General features: G+C 36.2%; 1 protein-coding gene across 1 annotated transcript in view; it reads right to left on the reverse strand.

The window, feature by feature from the left end:
* The window catches only part of IL1RAPL1 (interleukin 1 receptor accessory protein like 1), a 338,817-nt gene that overhangs the window by 275,541 nt on the left and 38,993 nt on the right, over nucleotides 1-24,283 (reverse strand). Inside the window, exon 3 of the mRNA XM_050712265.1 lies at nucleotides 1,923-2,109. Coding sequence (XP_050568222.1) covers nucleotides 1,923-2,109 — 187 coding nt within the window. The remainder of the gene's footprint in view (nucleotides 1-1,922; nucleotides 2,110-24,283) is intronic.

Raw genomic sequence — 24,283 nt, forward strand, 5'->3', positions numbered from 1 at the left:
TTGATTAAAAAGAAAAAAAAGACCATAGAATTTTATAAACTGATATAATATTTGCTATCTGTTAAGAAAAAAAAAAAAAAAAAAAAAGAACCTGATTTCTTTGGTGGTTTTTGTTTGTTTGTTTTTTGGTTTGGTTTGGTTTGGTTTTGACATTTGTTGAGGGATTTCTACTTCATTTAATTACTTGTCATTACACTCATGTCTTTGATAACATGACTGTTATATTACAAGTAGATAGAGGTTGCATGGGATAATTTGTTTATTTATTTTAAACAAAATTTCAATTAAAAAAGTAGGGAAACAGGAGAAGATGGGAATAAGGAGAAATGATGTTAGATAACTTTTTCTGTGCATATCTTAGAATCAAAGTTCTCTGAACTCAGTAATAAGTAAGTTACATAACTGAAAAAAAAAAGATTCAGAATTTCAAATATTTCAAAATATTGTCATTTGTGCATTAATAGAGGCACTTTCTGCATGCAAGTTTTTTTTACTCCTTGGAATGATTATTTTCACCTGAGTAACTTTGATGATATTTGAAATAACTTTGTTGTTTTTTGTTTGTTTGTTTGTTTGTTTGTTTTCCCCTAGGTCTTTGCATGTCTGAGCAGTATATTTGTAAGTTATTAGAAAAAAGGGTTGATGTTTTTCATAAGACATTATCTTTTAATGTACTGTCACGAAGTATTTTACTTGATTTTCCTAGCATAATCATTGTCTATGCATTATGGGCTTGGTTTTTAATGTTAAAATATTAGAGGTTGTTTGAGCTTGTTCAGACAACTGCTGTCAATCACTCCTTAAAAGCTAATATTTTGAGATGTTTTTTAGTAGCCAGACATAGTTTTAAATTTGATAAATCTTCTGGTATGTATTTTATACACACAAAATAAGAGATGAATATAAGCAAATAATTACCTCTCATCTTAGATATGTTAAGTGAGTTACTTCAGCCAGAATCCTTCTAGACCATATATTATTATATTATTTTATATTTTTTTAGATACCATAGTCTGGTGTATTATATTAAAATTTATAAGTTATCAGGTAAATTACTGGACTTAAAAAAAAATAATTAGAATGTATACCAGCACATAGTTATACTAGGATGTTCCTCTATACACAGATATTTGTACAATACTCAGAATCTAATTTTCAGATTTATTGAACTGTTTGGGGGGTTAAAATTGTACGTACTATATTACTGAGGTATTAAGTACTTCCTGCAAATGGTAAGAAACCCAGAAATCAAGCTGCTGTTCAGAGAGGTTCTTATAAGATGCCCACAGGCAGCACTATTTACTGGTATTTGACCCTTAAGTAAAGATACAGTAATCACTACACAGTATTGAAATAAAACTATTGATAAAAACTATGAAATTACCTATAGTTGCAAGTAAAACCAAAATATATCAAGACCAACTTTTTAGAAGGGATTTGTTGTTATTGTTGTTGTTGAATTTTATGCTGCAAAATTAAGCCATTCATTCAGATAATTGTATGCGTAGTTATTCTAGTCATATTTTTCCAAGTAGTTGTTATGTCTGAGTTTCCAGAGACACAATCTTCAGTCTGATATGGCACAAGCAGTTGGTATACATGCAGCTCTCGTGGCTTTATCTTAACATATTAAATCAACCTGGACTGGTAGCACTTTTCTTTTTTAGCTCATTTGTTAGCAGAAAGCTGTTATTTGTGATATCCATAAATGGATATTAATAAAACACCAGCTCTAAAATTTACCAAAGGAAGTAATTGAATTGCTCTCAGTCAGTTAGTTCTTTCTTTTCTATCCTCAAATCTGTTGTCTGTTCTTAACAGATTATAATCCAATCCAAGCTTCATATCATATTCTGATCATGAAAAAAATCAGAACATTGCATAATAGCTTGTTGAAGGTGAAAACTTACTGGGTTGCTTACCTTATACCATAGAATCTCTGGCTCCCTAAATGGAAATAAAAAATCCTCTACTTCAGGGCATGAGATTTCCTTGCTTTTGCTAAGTTCAGCTTTTTCAAAATATTTCATCTTTGAATTGTAGCAGAGTCCAGTGTCATTTTCACCCACCGTCAGAGAAATGGACACTTTCATACAGTAAGTTGAGTTTCTGTAATGCAATAAAAATAGAAACAAAAGTCTAAAATGAAAAAAAAAAGGTCAATGTACATGCTATATTTTAAGTAATAATTTTCATCCCAAGCGAGAGATAGAAAATCAAACATTTTATTTGTATGTATTCTGCAGTGGTTCATGATAATTTTACTGCTTTCTCAGCCACTAACTACAATATTTAGAATGTGTTAGCCTTATTCTGTTACTGAAGAATTCTCTCTCCATTTTATCAAATTCCTTCTAACTTTACTGTCCTTACTGTATATTTGAGGACAAAATGCACAATAAAATCTACAAGTATTTACCAGTGATTCTAGATAACCAACCTGCTGACAGAAACCATTACAAGAGTTTCCAAGGGTGAACAGATCGTGCCATAGACACCACAGCATGAGATGCCTGCTCATCAGACTTGAACATGCTTTGAAGTGGAAGTGGTAACTTTTTTGCAGCTTTTAATTAAAATGAGTCTTATGAACCTTCCAGTTACAGAATAAAAGGTGTTTTAAGCTCACAGACTGCTGACTTGTTTAACCTTAGCCTCTGTTCCCCATACTCCCAGGCCGAAACATTACTTCTGCATTACCTACAACCTTCATTAGTTTGGGCTCTTTTCTGAAACTTATAACTTCCTCTGCTTCTGATATGCCAGACAGCTGGAGACTAGGAAACATTGTCTTGCTTCCCACATTTCACTATCCACTATAATTAGTGTCATAGACAAAAGTATTTGGAAGGATTTTTTTTTTTTTTGTCATTTTAGATTCCAGGTGGGCTGCAAGTGCATGTGTAAAGCTGAACACTCTCTAGGAACCCACTGTGACAATACAAGATTTCTCTCCTACTGTTTTGTAAATGCGTTTGACCCCTGATCTGCTGAAAGAGGATCCTGCAGAGAACACTGAGAAAACATTCCTTTTCTTATTTCCATTCTCAGACTCTATGAGCTGATTGCTGATTTAGAACAGTCTTGTTTGCATCAAAAATGGCAAGATGTCAAAGATGGCTAAATTTTCTCACTGTCTTTAGATTTCTTAATATCTGTTTCTTAATATCCTGTTTCTTAATGTCTGTTTCTTTTCAAGACGAAGTGACAGAAATGCTTAAGAACAGAGAATAAGTAAATTCATTTAAACAAACAAACAAACAAACTTCTACAGTCCAATTTTATAGAGATAACGTAAACATAAAAAGAAAGATAGAAAGATAGAAGTAACTAACAAATTGGAGAATATTATTAGAAATATAAATTCTGGAACTGAATGACCCTTAACTATCTAACTAATTCATAGACATATAAGGAAAACAGTCACAAAATTACTTCCTTATAATGAAGCTATAAGTTACTGTCCCATTAAAGAAACCATCTCTATAAATCAAATAAAGTTTAAGCTTTATGCGAAATAAAAAATGCATCCATTGATTATGGATCACTTTTGCTGCTTTTAACCTGCTCATGATTCAGTCTCCAGTCTTACCTGTCCATGAAATTCAAAATCATTTGACATTTCAATGAACACATGTTCAGTACTAAACATTATATTATTCCTCCACAAAGCTACTCCAAGGAGTACTTATCTGTGGCTTGAGAACATCATAGAAAATCACCTAAGTAATTTTTTTTCCTTCCCAAATTGGTAATATTCTCTTTCTGTGTTCTTGAAAGACTTGGAATATTCCCTTGGAAATATGGAGAAGGTCTAAACAATCCATCTGTCTCTTACGGTCAAGAGAGGAGTACACTATTGGATAACAGAAAGTAAATACAGGGAGGTATTGGCTATCTAATTTTCACATTTAAATATTGTTATAAATATTATCACAAATAAATATTATCTCATTATTTTAAAATTCCTAGAAGGAGTTTGGGAAAGCAACCAAACAGGGAAATTTTTAACTGTAATCCCATTTCTCTGAAGAACCAAGCTAAGGATTTAATTTGTTTATTTATTTTTCTTTCCTTCAATATTCAGAGGAAAATGGCCAAAAATTTTGGTTTCTGTTTTGGTCTACTAAGAATTCTTCTCTGCAGTAATGGTGATGTGAAATGCCAGAGCCAGCATTCCTTATGAGGCACATTCAAGTTTCCATTGCAACAGGTTATCCTTTACCAGATGCAAGTTAGGCTTCTGGGTCTGCAAGAATCCAAAAAGCCCAATTTGTACTCTAGAGATGTCTGAGATTGCTTAAAATCATTGTTTGAAGAGGATCCTCCAAACCCTTGCTAGGTAGTCAGCATGCTAGGTTGCCTCTCTAACATGCCTGTGTAGTAGTGCCCACACTATTGGAAATAAACATGGTGAGTTAGCAATCTGTGTGCAGTTGCAGGGCTACAGGCTTGCTGGGATCACAGAGATGTGGTGGGATGACACCACATGACTGGAGTGTTGCAATGGAGAGATAAAGGTCTTTAGGAAGGACAGGCTGGGAAGATGAGAGGGAGTTTCCCTTTATCTGAGAGAGCAGCTGGAGAGCACTGAGTTTATGGGTTAGGATTAAAGAGAAGACAGGAGGTAAGGGTGGCATTATAGCAGTTATCTGTTTATGGGTCACCTGACCTACAGACAGATAGGAGCAACCTCACATTTGCCCGCCTACATCTTCATGAAGGACTTCAACCAGCCTGATATCTGGTGATGGGACAACACAGCAGCACCTAAGCAGTCCAGGTGGTTCCTGGAGTGCACTGACAATAATTTCCTCCCCCAAGTGATGGAGAAGCCAAAGAAGAGTGGTGCTCTGATGAACATTGGGATTGGACCAGATGACGTCCAGAGGTCCTTTCCAACTTCAGCTATTCTTTGATTTTGTGATCCTGTGAAGATGTTTTTATTTAATGACCAAAAAATGTGTGTGTCTGTGATTTGAGTCATGGGTGTATCAGAATGAGTCCAGAGGAGCGCCATGAAGATAATAAAAGTGATGGAGCACCTCTCCTATGAAGACAGATAACTCCAACTGAGGGAGTTGTGATTATTCAGCCTGGTGAAGGCTTTGGGAGACCTTACAGCAGCCTTCCAGTATCTAAAGTGGGTCTTTGAGAAAGTGGGAGAGGGACTCTTTATCAGGATGTGAAGTGATAGAACAAGAGGTAAACTAAACTCCTTGGTTTTAAACTAAAAAAAAAAAAAAAAAAGTAGATTTGGACCTGGGAGTATTGGTTGATAGTTGGCTGAATATGAGCCAGCAGTGTGCTCAGGTGGCCAAGAAAGCCAACAGCATCCTGGCTTGCATAAGAAACAGTGCGGCCAGCAGGGCTAGGATTGTCCCCCTTTACTTGGCTCTGGTGAGGCCGCACATCGAATACTGTGTTCAGTTTTGGGCCCCTCGCTACAAGAAGGACATGGAGGTGCTTGAGCAAGTCCAGAGAAGGGCAACGAAGCTGGTGAGGGGTCTGGAGAACAAGTCTTACGAGGAGCGGCTGAGGGAGCTGGGCTTGTTCGGCCTGGAGAAGAGGAGGTTCAGGGGCGACCTTATCGCACTCTACAGGTACCTTAAAGGAGGCTAGAGAGAGGTGGGGGTTGGTCTGTTCTTCCAAGTGCCTGGTGACAGGACGAGGGGGAATGGGCTAAAGTTGCGCCAGGGGCGGTTTAGGTTGGATATTAGGAGGAACTTCTTTACTGAAAGGGTTGTTAGGCATTGGAATGGGCTGCCCAGGGAAGTGGTTGAGTCACCATCCCTGGAGGTCTTTAAAAGATGTTTAGACATAGAGCTTAGTGATATGGTTTAGTGGAGGACTTATTAGAGTTAGGTCAGAGGTTGGACTAGATGATCTTGGAGGTCTCTTCCAACCTAGATGATTCTGTGATTCTGTGATACATTAGATATAAGGAAGAAATTCTTTACACCGATGGTGGTGAGGCACAGGAACAGGTTGCCCAAGAGAACTTGTGGATGCCCCATCCTTGGAAGCATTTAAGGCCAGGTTGAATGGAGCTTTGAGTTACCTGGTGTCCTGGTTTCAGGTAGGACAGAGTTAATTTTCCTCCTAGTAGCTGGCAGGGTGCTATGTTTTGGATTAGAATGAGAAGAGCGCTGATAACATGCTGATGTTTTAATTGTTGTAGAGCAGTGCTTACACCAAGCCAAGGACTTTTCAGCTTCTCGCTCTGTCCTGCTAGCGAGCAGGCTAGGGATGCAGCAGGAGCTGGGAGGGGACAGATCCAGGACAGCTGACCCAAAGTGGCCAAAGGGGTATTCCATACCATCTAACGTCATGCTGAACAATATATAGGGGTGGCTAGCCGGGGTGGGGGGCCGGCTGCTCGGGGATAGGCTGGGCATCGGTCAACGGGTGGTGAGCAATTGCATTGTGCATCACTTATTTCGTACACATTATTACTATTAATACTACTATTATTATTATTATTATTATTATTATTATTGTTATTCTTTTCCCTGTCTTAATAAACTGTCTTTGTCTCAACTCACAGACTTCACTTTCCCATTTCTCTCCCCCATCCCGGAGAGGGAGGGGGAAGGGTGAGCGAACGGCTGTGTGGTGTTTGGCTGCCAGCCGGGCTAAACCACAACACCTGGTCTAGTGGAAAGTTTTTCTGCCCATGGCAGGGGTTTAGAAATAGATAATCTTTAAGGTCCCTTCCAACCCAAACCATTCTATGATCCTATGATCCTATTATTCTATCTGCATCCTGCATACAGAAGCACAAATTGAGTGGACTTTTAAGGTAATTATGTAGTAAGCTGTTGGTATAAGATACTGAAATGTTTTGGGTGGATACTTTTTCAGCTAAGTTTCCTAACAGAATTTTCTGTAAAAAGCCCAAAGTATCATCAAAGGAATCAAACACTCTGGATGCCCCTAGGTGACACAAACTTTCTTACTGAGGCTTTAAATGCTAACTGCACTGTCTGTCTGACTCATCTGGTACTCTGTGTCAGAAACCAAGACTACTGGGATGAAACAAAACTCAAAAATAGCGATATAAAAGGCAGAGCAATACAAACAATATGAACAAAGGAAAACAAGTTAATGTGTTCATAGCACAGAAAAAGTGTGAGAAAAAATTTGAACAGTCCCCAGGCAGGAATTAAGACGGAACGAGAAGGTGAGTTTGCAGATTGCATAATGGATACAGCGGATACGGAGCCTCTCAGCTATCAGAAACTGCAGCACACAGCAGAACCCTCTGGCAAACATGCATACTTCAGAGGGTTAAAAATGTTAGTGTGTTAGAGCTAAGGAAATTTTCCATACTCCTCTTACTGGAGGCACTGTATCAAACTAGCAAGCAAACAAAAAATCTTACATCATGAGATTAAGGAAATTTTATAACCCAATGGAAGCTTTTTACATTCACTATTAAGAACAAACGCAACTTTCTTTCAGTCTTCAGTGTGGTCCAAACTCTACACCTTTCGCATTACACAAGTAGACTTCAAAACAGTACCAGTCTAAAAACTCTAAATAAGTTTTTACTTTTTTACTTAGGCAAAATTCAGGCAGTAAAAATTACAATAATATAAGTTATGAATACATCACAAATGGCTTACTAGAACTGTATATATTTCCTCATGAAGTCATTTTCACCCTAACTTGTCATTTATACATTATTGATCTATAATCATTAAAGTAAAAACTATATAGCAATATACTATTAAATCAGTAGTAAATATAATGATTCTATTACAGGTCTTTTATTTTTGTAGCCATTCAACATCCTAATAATTGTACAGCTCAGTAGCAGCAATGCTGTGATTGAACCTTGTAATAACAATAGGACACTTAAGTTTATAAAAGGCTTAATTCTCCATGACTTCTGCTATATTCCAGAAGTAGCTGCTCTAATGCCTAGCTTCCACAGTTTCTCCAAATCAGTGATTTACCCTTTTATTATCTGTGAATATGTGAAAGCGTATGGAGCGCTGAATAACAAGGATCCATTTAAACAAGAGCAGAAGCCCTCTGCTTTTCACTCGTCTGCTTGAAATGACATTTACCTCACCAGTTCATTTCACCCTAATGTTAGTTGTTTTGAAATTGTTGTAGGTGTACATTTATATAGGATGTCTGTCATAAGGGATACCTCAGTATTCAGACCTGTAACAGAGGGAGCGTGAGAGAGTGGAAAGTGGAAAATCTCTACACAGAATATGTTCTAAAAGAACATGGTTAAATTTGTGCAAGAGGAGAGAATGAAGTACAGAAATGTCGTGTAAAAATAAAAAATAGAAAAATGTACAGATGAGAAAAGAGGAGGTCTTCATGGAAAGAAAAATGTAGACATGAGATCTGTTAAGCAGTTACAAATACAGTCACATAACAAAATCTCTTCCTTCTCCAGACAGTGACAAAGCAGTCCTAGCAACACCCTGATAACCCTGCTTAATTCCTGATCCAAATTGCTATTTTCTAAAATAAGATCAATGGTAATTTACATCCCTCTTAGATTCCCAATTATTGTATACAGCTATAACTTCCTTTAATTAAGTGGAACTACAACAAATTGTAACAGATGAATCTATGCAATACTTTTACAGTCAAATTCATTAGGTAGACTTTTTTTTTTTTCCTGAAAAACATATTAGCAAATAACTATTTCTATAAAACAAAACTTGAAATAATTAGTAACAACTGAAATTGTTATATGACTATTGCTAATTCATCAGCTCAAGAAATTGCAGTGATTTTTGGTATCTATAAACTTTTTTCTTAATGAAATTGATAATAAAAGTTAGCCAGTGGAGTAAAACTTGTCATTTGCCTATGTAACCCATGCTTTAGCATTCATATAATTTCCAACAACAACAATACTAAAAGGTTTTATTCAAGTCAACATTCATACTAAAGAGCCTTCTAGCGTTTTGATACCCTTTCCTTTCTTTGTTCCTTTTATCTACTTGAATTGACATCCACTTCAGCATGCTGTTTCTTTTAGATGTGTGCTGGGAAATATACACGTGCATTTCCACTTTATTTCTTAATAGAAGAGAAGCTAGTGAAAGCAATACACACAAAAACCTACAAATTAACTTCTGAGATATAGAAAAACATTATTGATTATTATTTTGATAATATATTAATATTCCAGGAAGATAACCAACTAAATAATAGAAATGAGTCTTGCATAGATTACATATAAGATCATTGTATTAAACTGTTTGTCAAATAATAGAAAAAATAATTTGTCAAATAGAAAAAATAATGCATCCAGGTTTAATTAAATGTAGTGTATAAAGGACATATAAGTTTTTTTTTTGTTGTTTCATTTTGTTTTGTTTGATTGTTTTTTCCCCCTTTGGCTTTGTCTTGCATTTTTGTGTTGCACGAGCCCACTGAACATAAGTGATATGATCAGCAACATTCAGTATATCACCTTCATATTTACCAGAATTTTTGACAGGATAATGAATTTTCCATGCCATTGGAAGGTACAGAATCCTACAAGACTGAATGTGGGATGTGTGTATATATATATATTGCTATATTTTTATAGAAACCATTTAGGGACAGCAACTTAAGTATCCTCACAAGAAAAATCAAGGAAGAAAATTATTCAGATATTTGAAATTCTATGATTTTAAATATCTCCAAGGTTTTTTTGACCCTTATATAAAATTTTCCAATTATATTTTCAGACACTTGCCTGTATTTAATTAACTCTAAAATAGCTCTTGAAAACAAACACTGGACAGCAATGACAGTTGCAGCAGTGTCAGCACCATTTTGAATTAATATCTTCAAAGTCCTGCAGTCATGCAGAAGACTTTCTGTTTTTTTCCGTCATTACAATAAGCAAGTTATTTGAAAATAAATAAATAAATAAAAGGAGCAAAAACTAAAAACAAACAAACAATAAAGAGAATTAAACACCATAAAAACACAGGCACAGAAGAGAAATTCTTAAGTAGTATTGTCGAAAAGTTCAGTTGTTTCAATAAAATATATTAATTCCATATATATATTTATATATATTTATATTTATACATATATATGTATGTTTCTGCACTTAGTCCAATGTGATATCAGTTAATCCAATAGAGAAGTGTAACTACATATGCACAACATGAAAATATAATGGATGATTACACTAGGGAAGAAAAAGAAAGAAAATTCCTACTGTTTTATTCAATTTTGTGCATAGCTTTGTTACAACATGTTATAATATAACATAGCAAATTAAAAGCCAATATAACTGCTATATAAAAACAAACTAAAGAAAAGGTGAAGGTGACAAAAGTGCTATAAGTCTCACAGTCACAATCAATTTCAGTATTTTATCACAGTGAATACACTAGAGACTCAGCCAAGTCGCTAATTTTTGAATCTAGAAGAGAAGAAAGAGCAATTAATTTGAATGAACCTTATTTCATTATTGATACAGACAGATAATGAAGAGCATCATTACAGAATACTAGCAATTGCTAGCAACACATCACTAATAAGCTTTGTTCCAACAATTACCATTAGCCAGTTATAGCTGTAACACATTACTAAATGTGGCTATATTTACAGCAGTAACAGCTCTATTTCATCTGAATTCAGTTAAATTCAAATGCTACAATATTAATAATATTTTTTCCGTACACACATAGATGTATACTATCTCTAATTTTGTTTTATTTGATACATTTGTGTAGGACCATTCAATTTAAAAGAACCTAAAACAACAATGAAAACCATCTTTACAGATTTCTGTTGTAACAATCAAGATCCTGTGGGATAGGAAGAGTCAGAAACTAAGAATCTTAATATTCAGAAAGAAATGTTTTTCTATCATGTCTAATGTCAGATTTTAACTATTCTCAATCAGTCTGGTTGGTTCACATGACACTTTCAGTTGTTGGCTTTTTTTTATTTTTTTTGAATGGGGTAATAAGAAGGGATGATGAGCTAGTTACAAAAGTTCAGAAGTGTAAAAGACACTAGAACCCATTTCTACATATAAGTGAAGTTTTTCATTTACCTATTTCATTCAATACATTTTCAAGCACTGAAAACCCAAAATGTTAAATATACACATTACAACAACAGAAAACAAGAAGATGCACTGGGATTTTTCTTTAAAACAGCAAATCAATTTAAATCCAATTTATCCAAACAAAATTAAATTATTGGGCAACTTTTCAGAGAGAAAAGAACAGAAGGAGGAGGAAGAGGAGACACAAGGAAAAAAAAAAAAAAAACAGAAGAGAACACACAGGAGAATAGTTTCTCTAAATCTTAACTCTTAAAATACTTTACATTTGAATGAATTGCCTAAAGAATTAGATACTTAAAGCATAATTCCTTTATAAAGTAGTTGTCTAAATTGGGCCACATGGGTTACTCTTATGAAACTGCTCTTTTTTCTTGGACTCGATATTAGTATAAACAGATAATTATCAGTCTCCCCTTCAGCCTCACCAAACAGAGCTCTGCTCTGAACCTATACAGTATGCTGACCCAGAACAGCATCCATCTTCATCCCTCTTACTTACAGAAACAGGGAAAATGGGACTCAGTTCATTGTCCACTCCGGTGCTTTACCATGCCTAACCTTCAACAGGAGGACAGAGCAGACACCTTCTCTCAATGTACATCATAGCAGAAATTTTATTTTTTACCTTTTCAATATCATTATTAGAAAAATTTCAAGCCTTGCATTAATAGAGTTTAGGTTCTTATACTGAGTTAAATTACAGTATTACCCTATTTACCAAGGTACACAAACTGAAGAGAACAAACAGAGCAAACAAGATAAAAAAATAAAAATAATAATAAAAAAAATCTTTATCTCTTATAAGTTTCCCTTCATCATACAAGCTGTGTTGGGAACATTACCTGATTTCCAACTCCTCCTAACAATTGCATTAAAAAAAAAAAAAAGTGTTGGAAATGTGTTTTTTCATTTGTTTGTTTGTTTTTTGTTTGTTTGGTTGGTTTTTGTTTTTTGTTTTTTCACAATATTTTAAATTTCATTTTGTAAAGTTGGTCACTGATGTCAATACTCACTTTCTATAAATGGTCCATCCCTTTTTGAGGGAAAACTTTTGTAAGCTCTATTTATTAGGTACTACATGCTTTTGTAGACACAATTCAAACCATTTTCATGACTTCTCTTAGAGTTATTCTGATGTCTGAAAACTGGAAAGAAAATAATTAATTCAAGAGAAAAGCAAAAAGTCAATATTAATAAGCTAATTCTTGTGTTCTTGCCAGTGGGTCCAAAAGCTCTCTGTGAGCCTTAAAAGTTTCTCACAAACAATTTTACCACCTTTAGATAGATGTGGGGTTGTTCGGGAACATGACTGAAGCCTTGGGCCACATGGTGAAGGAGGTAGGACAGGGTACTGTACTGCAGCCAGAATTGCTACTGCTCAGGTGGCAGAGTCTGATGCCCTCGGTAGTCTGTGACTTCTGAAACATTGTTCAAGATAGCACTTTTCAAACTTCTTACACAAGTTTAAGATTAACGTTTTTCTGTTTTATTTGTTTGTTTTTCCCAAAACTCTGGGATGGCTGGCTCTCACACTCCCTGATTCTGTTAGCTGAAATCACAAATTGCCTTTTTCATAAACCTTCCAGAGCCGAGAGATCTGTAAGTGCTGGCGTAGTGGTTCAGGAACAGACAAAGAGAGAAGAAAAGTGGAGGGAGACAGGCAGAGGACAGCTGAAATTTTCCTCTGCACCTTAGAAATTATCTCCCAATTCCACATCCCTGGGGGCCAACCCAGTTTAAAAACTGTTTTTGACCTCAATTGAATTATATAAGCTCTGATTTCTTTGCTCAAGGGTCACCTCATTATACACATGATATGAAATAAGCCACTGCACACAAGCCTCCAGGACTATTTGAATAACAACGCTCTGCAAGATGCTTGTTTTAATATGTTCACATTAGTCAATAGGAAATATTGATCTGCTTTAGTGCCTGCTTCTGTCCTCAGAAGACAAAACTTTCACATTTTGTCCTCGTCTAACATGATTGGTACTTGCTGTCATCCCAAGCTTTTTTCTCTCCAACCCCATCAAATGAGAACGTGAAAGTGCAAAGTCTGTGTTACAATAAACTTTTCTTTGTATTAGGGAGAACTACTGAATGACCTGAAAAGCCTTTTATTGATGTAGTGAATAACAAAAAATGAAATACGAATTAGTCTTTAGAAAGGGAATTGAACTTTCTCATTCTTATAATATCTTGAACATTATTTTGTGAGTAAGGTAGAAAAAAACAACAAGCATATAAACTTTTATGTTATTGACTTTTCTATACTGTCTCTGTCTGTTTTAAAGTCTAAGTGAAATTTATGCCTTTCATGGAACTGTAATCAATTTGACATTGATTTCCACATATTAGTAAAACCTCATTTTCTTAATAAAACATGCTTGAGCAAAATTATGGCAATGTTAAGAACTTTTGCTGATAATTACATTGAAGGAACAATTGTATAAAATAATCCAATTTTCCCCCAAAATATTTTGTTTAAAATTAAAGCTTTTTTTCAGATAAAATTAAAAGAAAATGCTCATACTCTTACAATTCAAGGATATTTAGATATATACTCCTATACTATGGGAATCTATGCATATATCAGTCATACAGGAATAGTAGGGATTCAGCAAATGTAAAACTAATGAGAGAAAGCATGTGAACTTAAGAGAACTTAAGAAAATTATCATATATATTATTGTTTAAATCTAATAATGCTATACCTACATGTTATACGCTGTGGGGAAATCATTTTAAAAGCAGATATTAAAATATATGGTATGTGAATTCCTTCAGGTAACAGGATGTAAAACATTAGAGTTAGTTAAAAAGTCTGGGATTTATCAAAAAGACATTGTAATGCACAGAGTATATCTGGTTAGTACAATATAGGTCACCACTAGTCTGAATTTAATAGTATATTTATTAACTTAATGTTATTTACAAATCTAGTACTAAGTTAGCTACTCATTTCAGTGAGGCTTTCTGGGATCATTAGTGAAGAAATTTGGGGCGAGTGAGTCAAAAAGTGCTAAAACAGAGGCATATGTCCTGGTTTTGGCTGGAATAGAGTTAATTTTCTTCATAGTGACTGGCATGTGCCGTATTTTGGATTTAGGAGAAAAATAATGATGATAACAACCTGATCGTTTAGTTGTTGCAGAGCAGTACTTGCAATGAGCCAAGGAGTTTTCAGCTTCTCATACTGCCCTGTCAGTGAGGAGGCTGAGGATACACAAGAAGCTGAGAGGGGACACAGTCGGGACAGCTGACTCAAACTGGTCAAAGGGATATTCCATACCATATGGTGTCATGTAGGACAATAAAAACTGGAAGGGATGTTGGTCAGCTGGGTGGTGAGCAATTGCATTGTGCATCACTTAATTTACATATGCATACATGTATAATTATTATTCTTATCATTATTATTTTCCCTTCCATTTCCACCTCATTCCACTCAGGGGAGGAAAGGAATGAATGAATGCCTGTGTTGTGCTTAGCTGCCTGCCGGGTTATAGCACAACAGCATGTCAGAATGATACTGAATGTTTTCTCTACAGTAGATCAATATATATTCCCAAAGGAGATAGAATTATGAAGAGATGTGTGAGTATCCCTTTAGCTTTCCACCAACCTCAATAAGAAAATATCACCTTAGCATTAAACCCCTCTAGGTAGACTACCTCCTCATAATTCAGGAGATTCAGCACTTGCCTTTTTTTTTCGAAATTATGTGATCACAAAGGCGAGTAAATTTAAAACCTTACTTAGAAACATTTGCCAGAATAATAGAAATGTAGTACTATAACTTCATTGGAAAATGATGAGTTTATGGAGTTTTATTATTCTTCCCATTTGTTCCTTTTGTAGTACCATAGAATCACAGAATGGCTGAAGTTGGAAGGAACCACTGGAAGTCATCTGGTCCAATCCCACTGCTCAAGCAGAAATACTTATAACCACTTGCCCAGAACCATGTCCAGACACCTTTCAAAAATTGCCAAGGGGAGCAACTCCACCATCTTTCTGAGCAACTGTGCCAGTGCTCCTTCATTCTCAGAATAAAGTGTTTCCTGATGCTCAGATGGATCATCTTGTGTTTCAGTTTGTACTTATTGCCTCTTGTTCTGGCACTGACCACTACTGAAAAGAGCCTGTCTCTATCCTGTTTGTACCATCACTTCAGGTATATTTTTATACATTGATTAGACTCCTCCAAGCTTTCTCTTCTCCAGGTTGAACAGTCCCAATGCTTTCATCTTTCCTTATAGGAGAAATGCTCTAGTCCCTTAGTCATCTTTGTGGCCCTTCACTGTACACCCCAGTATGTCCATGTCTGTCTTGTACTGGGGAACTCAGAACTGGTTACAATACTCCAGGCATGGACTTACCAGTGGTGAAGAGATCACCTTCCTCCACATAATGACAATGCTTTGCCTAATGCAGACAAGAATACTGTTAGGCCTCTTTATGGAAGGGCACATTGCAGGCTCATGTTCAATGTGGGGTCCACCAGGAACCACAGATCCTTTTTTGCAAATCTGCATGGCTTGTTGTTCATGAAAAGTCTGTTTCCTAGTTGTTTATTTTTATTGTTGCTGTTGTTTTTCAATGGCAGGAGGGGGAGGGGAAACAGTTAAAGCAAAATACTGTTTCTAAACCAAAAAACAAACAAACAAACAACAACAACAACAAAAAGAAACGGTAGGAGAATGAATGGGTATGAAATGGAAAAAAAAAAAAAAAGGTTTAGTCACTGAAGCCAGAGGCTCTTAAAAAGATGCCTACCATTTGGTACATGAACTAGCAGCTGTGCCTACACAATGTTCTGCTGTCAGGAACAACTGTGTGTTACTCCATCCTCATGACTCAGGAGGTCATCAAATATTGGAATATTTGTACCACAAAATCATTCCTTTTGTGAATGCAATCCACTCTCTTTTATACTGCTAAAACCTAAAGCTTTATTGGAAACAAAGAAGATGCTGAATGGCTTCTCTCTTGTTCCCTCTCTTTGCTTTATGAATACAAGTACAGCCTACAATTTTCAACTGAAGCTAGGGGAAGACATATCATTTAGTTTAGTCTCAAATGCTAAGTTAGATTCTTCTGTTCACCTGCTAAGCAGCTACATGAAGTATATACCATGACAGTTTTTGTATTTTTCTTTCGGAATGATTAGATATTTATCTTTTGCTAACTTTGGATAAGTGTGTTCATTTCTAAATGGGGATCTCTCATGTTCCATTTTCAGTTACTCATTAAAGATAGATCTGGGCAGAGATAACCAATAATATTTATTACAGATATTAGAGGAATGACACTTGCACATGAATAAGATTCCTTTGAAATTCTCCCCATAAATGTTTCCCATATCTACCCAGTTCCTCCAAGAGAAAATCTGTTGCCTTCAGATTTTCTGGAATGCTTCCTGAAAATGTGATACATATATCTGAACGTTGTTGGTGGTCTTCAAGACTCTAAGTAAGACTGTAAGGTTAGATGAGGCCCTGAGCAACCTGATCTAGTGGGTGGTGTCCCTGCCTATGGCAGGGGGGTTGGAACTAGATGATCTTTGAGGTCCCTTCCAACCCAAGCCATTCTATGATTTTATGATTCTATGATTCTATGAAGTATAAAAATAAACAACTTCACAGAGAAGAAAAAGTTATTTTAGGTAAATGTAATTTATAATAGATGTATTCCCTCATCACTCATTTATTGAAGTGCCTAGGACAACCAGAGGGGCATTAATTTTGTTGCAAGATTCTCAAAGCACAAGTGATTTGACACTGCTAAAGAATGAGTAATTTCCTTCTTCTGCAGCATCCCCAGATAAATTTATACTTGTTTTCATGATCTTCTTGATATAATTTAAAAAAACAAACAAGCAAGTAGCAAACAAACAAAGAAACAAAAACAGCTGTGCACCTTTATTGCCCTCAGAAACCATTTTTCTATTGTCAGTGGCAGGCCCCAATCAGAATGTGACACATTTGAGAAGTCATCACTGCCTTGAGTTTCAAATTCATGAAACTATCTTATTTTGTCTCATAATATTATCAGCCGCCAAGGTAAATAACTCTAAGGTGAAAAATAAAAAGGCTACAGTCTTCAGCTGCACCAATGAACACAGAGGTATGAAAATAAGGCACAGACAGGTGCCAGACACCATAACTATATATTTTCATTTCTTGTTTTTGTTTTCAATCTTTCTGCTACCTCTCAACCTCAGAAACATGAATCATCCAGACATGAAATTCCAAAGCCATGTAAACAGTGGCAATATGAATGTATGAAAGCATTTCTGCGAGACAGTTTTGAATAATTTTACCTAATTCGAGCTGTACGTAGCACACATAAGTTATTTTAGTTTGACAAAATAAGTTTTGCTTTGCAGATTTTAATTCATGTCTCAAATGAGAAAGATAAATGGAACAAATCTAAATAAGTTTCAGATAATTGAAATCCGCTGGCTCTTCTTTTTCACTTGGACACTGGCCCAACCTTTATGTGTTATGTCTTGGTATATTTCAACACAGATATATGAGGGACAAGTAGTAGTGAGATCACTCCTTGTGTTTATTTATTGGTGGTCTCACAGAGAAGTCAACTTCATTTGTCATAAACACAGAATCTCTACATTGGGTTGTCTGGATACTTCCTTCTGCAGTAGGACACAGTTTCCAGCTGGGCTCGTGCTGCCAGCTTAATCATTTGCTGTTCTTCATGACCTAACTTCACTCCCAAACTCTCCACTGTCTAAATATAGGAATAGATGTATATCACAGCTTAGTTCACTTGATAAATTCTCTGTGGCTCAAAACACTGCCATCAGTTTATATAATTTGTAGAGAATTGACTGATTATATAAACTACTCCTGAACTGAAAATTTAACCTTTATTGTCATTTATGTGCCACTGTTGCAGTTTTATAGTTTTATTTCTGCTATCTATTTCAATCACAACTTTTTTCTTCAAACTGGGAAAGAACAATGAGAACCTGGAAATTCCTGTTTCAGTTGAACATTTTGTCACATTTCTCACAGAGGAATTCCTATCTATTTACAAGTATTTTAATATTCAAACAATTAGAGTTAAATAGCTAATTTTTTGCTGATTGTTCAAAAGCATGGCTTCTACTTGCATTCTTGATGTCTTCGCTAGAAGCAGCTAAACCTGGTATCTTGGCAGAAGACAGGCTGCTGCAGCACCATGGTGCAGGTTTCAGCCAGCAAGTCAGGATGAGTATGCATACACAAAAGGTAAGCATACATGCACACGTTGCACACACACTGTTTGCTGGGTTAAAAACTAGCTGGGTGGCCGGGCCCGGAAAGTAGTGGTGAACAGAGTGAAATCCAGCTGGTCACCAGTGATGTTCCCCAGGGTTTGGTGTTGGGGCCCATTCTCTTTAGTATCTTTATTGATGGTTTGGATGAGGGAATTGAGTGCACCCTCAGTAAGTTTGCAGATGACACCAAGTTGGGGGGAAGTGTCAATCTGCCGAAGGCCCTGCAGAGGGACCTGGACAGGATGGGTCGATGGGCAGAGGCCAAAGGGATGAGGTTCAACATGGCTAAGTGCTGGGTCCTGCACTTTGGCCACAACAACCCCATGCAATATCTCTCCTGGGGGAGAGTGCCTCGAAAGCTGTGTAGAGGAAAAGGATCTGGGGTGCTGATTGATACTTGCCTGAACATGAGCTGGCAGTGTACCCAGGTGGCCAAGAAGGCCAACAGCATCCTGGCTTGTATCAGGAATAGTGCAGCCAGCAGGACCAGGGAGGTGATCGTCCCCTTGTATTCTGCTCTGGTGAGGCTGCACCTCAAGCACTGTGTTCAGTTTTGGGCTCCGCACTACAAGCCATTGAGGCCCTGGAGCATGTCCAGAGAAGGGCTACGAAGCTGGTGAAGGGCCTGGAACACAAGTCCTATGAGGAGCGGCTGAGGGCACTGGGGTTGTTTAGTCTGGAGAACAGGAGGCTCAGGGGAGACCTTGTTGCTCTCTACAACTGCCTGAATGGAAGTTGTGGGGAGCTGGGGGTCGGCCTCTTCTTGCAGATAACTAGTGATAGGACTAGAGGGAATGGGCTCAAGTTGTGCCGGGGGAGGTTCAGGTTAGAAATTAGGAGATATTTTTTTTTCTCAGAAGGAGTAGTCAGACATTGGAAGGGGTTGTCAAGTGAGGTAGGGGTGTCACCGTCCCTGGGGTTGTTTAGGGAAAGCTTGGACTTGATGCTTAGGGGCATGGTTTAGTGGGTGACATTGGTAGTAAAAGGTTGGTTGGACCAGATGATCTTTTAGGTCTTTTCCAACCTTCATGATTCTATGATTCTATTCTATGTCCGGCCACACATTCAAGACACCCATACAGACATACAGCATTGGCAGAAACATGAAATACAGTGCTGGCCTGATGCAGTTCCTCTGCAACGGCTGATCAATCCTGAAGTCCACTAGTGGAATAGCTGTATATATATGCATACAGCCTGTGGGAGAATCCCATATATGCATATGGGAGCCTTCAGACCAGGTGCTGGTCCTAGGTGCCTCACTCTTTCCAGCTGCTGGCACCTGGGCATACAAGGTTTGCAGCCCCTCCAGCTGCTGGTGCTCAGACATCTTGTCCTGCTTGCCAGCCTGCATAATGTAGAGAACACAACCACATGGAAGATAGAAATAATGAGAAGATGAGGCAGACTACAGGGCTCAGATAAGAGTACTCATCATCAACCTGTTTACACTGGACAACCTTTTATCTCATTTTTCATCTAATCTTTTTCCTTATATCCTCTATTCCCTCTATTTTCCCACACTTGTTCTCAATACACCTTGATCTATTTCCCATGTTTGTCCTTCCCCTACTCATCCACTAGAAAGTTTCACACATCTCCATAATCCCTTCAAAATACTATTTAACTATATATATATATATAATTATTATTATTTTTTAATCCAAAAATGCTTCCCTTCCCCCATCCCTATCCAACATAGATATATCAGACAACATAAATATATCTGTTTTAGTGTATACTGCTTAATGTTCAGTTTTGCAGTAGTATTTCTTCTTCTTGATTTTTCTCTCAAATTTCTTTTCTTTGTACCTACATTTTTTTACAGCCATTGTAATGTATTTCAAAGGGTATTTGTTAACATTATGGAATTCATTGTAAATATTTGTACAACTTCCTTGTATTTCCAAAATTTTCCAAATGTTTATTTTTATAGTGGCCATGGAAAAAATAGAAATATTTATCTTTTAAGCTAACCAGTTTTGGAGCTATTACAAAGAAAATAAATATAAAATATTAATGCAAATACCAGATGACATTTTGGGATACCATAAGGCCACAAAAAATGTACTGTGAGGAGAGAAAGAGAGAACATAATAGAAAATTTAGGAAAAAAAAATCTTTCTGAGCAATTTAGTTTGTTTGTTTTATTTTTTAACAGTGCATGTTATGGCAAACCTTCCATCGTAATTATGGATTAGCAACTGCTACTCTATAATACTGAAACTTTCTGTATAATTTCTCTCTCTTTTCTTTTCTTTTTGGAAGAGAAAAATGACTCATAAATATTTCAATTTCCAATTACTGAAAAATATCTGAAAATTACTGAAAAATGCAAAATGCATCACTGAAATGCAGAGATCTTGACTAAGTACAAATTATAGGACACCAAAGAAAATATCCAAGGAAAGGTTTTTGCTGAACTGTGTAAACAACTAATGCGACACAACACTTTTGGGGAACATGATTTCGAAGCCCTCATATTATATTCTGCTTGCTCTTTCTTCTGGCTGAAGTTCATGAGAGAATATTGCTACTATTGAGATCAATAGATTAATAGCAGAAGTCCTACAGGATTCAATCTACGAAGGCATTTTTTTTTCCTTTTTACGTGTATGCATTAGCAATAATGAAGTATTTAGTATGTTATTGTAAGATGTGTTGACAACAGAACATTAATCCCTTAATAATTTATTTGTTGCTTCTTTACAGACCCACATCGACTTTTTTTTTGTGTGTGAAATTATATTAAAACATTTTCAAAGTAGCTAATTTTTAAATCTTAGTCGTCAAAAATACAAATTAGTATAATACACCTATTAATCAAATACATATGTATATATGTATGTCAAAATGTAAAGTGCCTCAGAAATGAAGTACATGGTACCCAAAATGGAACACTAAATGGAAATTGTCTATGTTTTATTTACATTTGAACCTAGAAATGAATAAAATGGTTAAAATCATTCCGCTTACCATAGTCAAAACATCTGAAACATGGTAGCTTTACATAAGAACTCAAAAATATATTCAAATATATTTTGGTGTAAAAAGAAGCGTTAATTATAACATATGATAATGCTGATAAACATCAGTATTACGCCAAGAGTGCTTTAACATGTCAGCAATCCAATCTATTATTACAAAGAGAAAATGTTTTCACAGAAAAAGAAAAAAACACTCTTGGGAAAACATACTATAAAAATAGCTTTCCTGGCTTTATACATATATATATATGTATATACATATATATATATATATACACTTTTTATAGATGTTTTGCAATAATTGTTAATGGTATTACTCTTTCGCGATTAACATGAGAAACTAAAAACAAACAAACCCAACCAAACCAAACCATAAAAATACCTGCACCTACAGTTGCTCTTAGTATATGAGTATTAGCTGTTGCAACCACACAGAGGCTCCGTAGAAACAGAATATTTGCTTATTCCTTATTCCTGTCACTTCTCATTTAAGACTACCAAGCTAAACTGAACTGCTAGGCTGACTTCATTCCACAAGTTACTGTTTTTGGAATGTGTTTCTTCAGAGCATAATCATGCAAAATTATTCAAACAAGATGTATGTTTGGAGGAAAGGCCAGATACTATGATTATACTTCAGATACAAATAGTTGAGATTATCTTGGATGTTAGTATTTATAACCTAGACCCAGAAAGCTCTTGAATTTGAGGTGACTGGCCTTCCTTTTAAAATTCATTGTAAGTTATCAGTTCCAGAGCAGCAAGACTGAATACAAAAAACAACAACAACAACAACAACAACAACAACAACAAAATGGTGAGAATTGTTTTGGTAGATTTTACTTATTTGAGTAGTTTTTCTCAATTTTGTAGCAAGCTAGCACAGCTTCGTTTTGGGAATTATGGATCTCCCCCCAGAGAACAGAATTGAAATTATGTTTTTGCACGAAAAGCCATGTAAGAGAGTTCTTTTTCCCGTATCAGTTCATTGGCACAAAAAAAAGTTTAAATCAAATTCTGAATACTTGCTTTTTGTAATCAACTCCATTTCTGAATTAGCATATGACTGGATGAAAAAGCAAGAGAAATAAAGAAAAGAAAAAGCTACGTTCTTATTTCATTTTTATCATATCAGATCAATTAGTCCTTGTGACTATCATTTTTCCCACACTTGTCTGGCCTTTACAAACAGAAATATCTAATAGCAGGGTGGTAACACCAGGAAAATGGAAGAAGTAAAATCAAGACCAAGGTAGTAGTGACTGAACCTTTGTCAAACAGCAATGCATCTGGGTACAGATTAGAAGAACCAGGCAAAAGAAAGGGCTATAATGGGTTTAAATGACAAGGCTTTGATAGGGAGGGGATATTGCAGGGGTGGCCTCTGTGAGACGAGGCCAAGGCTATCTCATGTTGGACACAATAGTTTCACCTTGCTTCAGTGGACCCACTGCTGGCCAAAGCTGAACCAAAAAGCAATGTGTGTGGTGCTCCTTAAGGAAGGCAAAATAAAATTAAAAAATATATATATAATAATAATACAATAAAATAAAATAAAATAAAATAAAATAAAAAACAAAATAAAATAAAATAAAATAAAATAAAAATAAACCACTGAATAGCAGCTGTGACAAAGAGGATTGAGAAAATGTGAGAGAAATAGCCCTACAAACACTAAGGTTAATGAAGAAGGAGGAGGAGGAAGTGCTCCAGGTGGCAGAGAAGAAGCTCTCCTGCCACTTGTGGAGAAGACCATGATGGAGTAAGTTGTTCCCCTGCAGCCCATGGTGTAAGGTGTTGAGTCAGATATCCATGCTGCAGCCTGTGGATGACCTCACACCCGAGCAGGTGGATGTACCATGAAGGAGGCTGCAGGCCACGGTGAGTCCTACAGGAACAGCCTCCTGGCAGAATCTGTGACCTATGAGGACCCACACTGGAGCAATCCTGAAGGACTGCATCTTCTGAAAATGACCCATACTGCTGGAGCATTTCATGAAGAACTACATTCTGTGGGAAGGACTTCACGCTGGAGCAGGGGAAAAGTGTGAGAGACAAGACAAGCAGAGAACTGTTATGGACTGGCCAGGACCCCCATCCCCATGTGCTGCTTGGGATGCAGGGATGAGGAATCAGAAGAGTCAGGAATGAGGCAGTGAAGCTGAACCTGGGAAGGAGGAGTGATGGGGGGCGGAAAAGCGTTTTTAGTTCTGTCTTTGTTTCTTGCTATCCTACTCTATTTAATTATTTGCAATAAATTAAATTAATCTTCCCCCAGTTAAATCTGTTTTGCCAGTGAAGGTAATTGGTGAGTTATCTCCTTGTCCTTATCTCCACCTATGAGCTTATTCATCTTACTTGTTCCCCTGTCCTGCTGAGGAGGAGGAGGAGTAAGAAAGCAGCATGGTGGATGTTTAGCAACCAGCCAAGGTTAACCCACCACAGGGGTAAGTCATTAAGTTGTTAGTGGCACTAAAAGTAATTTTGAATCTCAAAGGTATGAGATAAAAATAAATAAATAATAATAATAAACAACAACAACAAAACTTGGTTTTAATTTTCACTGCCGTTTAGTTTCTAAAGGTATATTATTAGTCTTTGTATTGCTCTTCAGTGATATGCTCACACCTTAAAAAATGAATTTGTTTTATATAGGCTATTATATACTGTCATCTTCAAAAAGTGTACTCAATTAGACATGTTTTGCATGATTTTCTGCACAGTTAAAGAAAAATAGAGGAAACAGAACCAGCACAAAGGTAAAATGGTAGGCAGCTTGGTAACTGCTTGGTTAAACATCATTTTTGGAGACTAGGCAAGAACATTATTTTGATGTACCATGCCAAGTATTCTACTATTATTCTGAATATTAAAAGGCAGAAAAAAATCCATAATATAAAAAATTACTGGATAGATGGCTTTAAAAAAGAAGACCAGCATAACACTGCAATGCAA

Source organism: Cygnus atratus, chromosome 1 (assembly GCF_013377495.2).
Source record: "Cygnus atratus isolate AKBS03 ecotype Queensland, Australia chromosome 1, CAtr_DNAZoo_HiC_assembly, whole genome shotgun sequence".
Classification (NCBI taxonomy): Eukaryota; Metazoa; Chordata; class Aves; order Anseriformes; family Anatidae; genus Cygnus; species Cygnus atratus.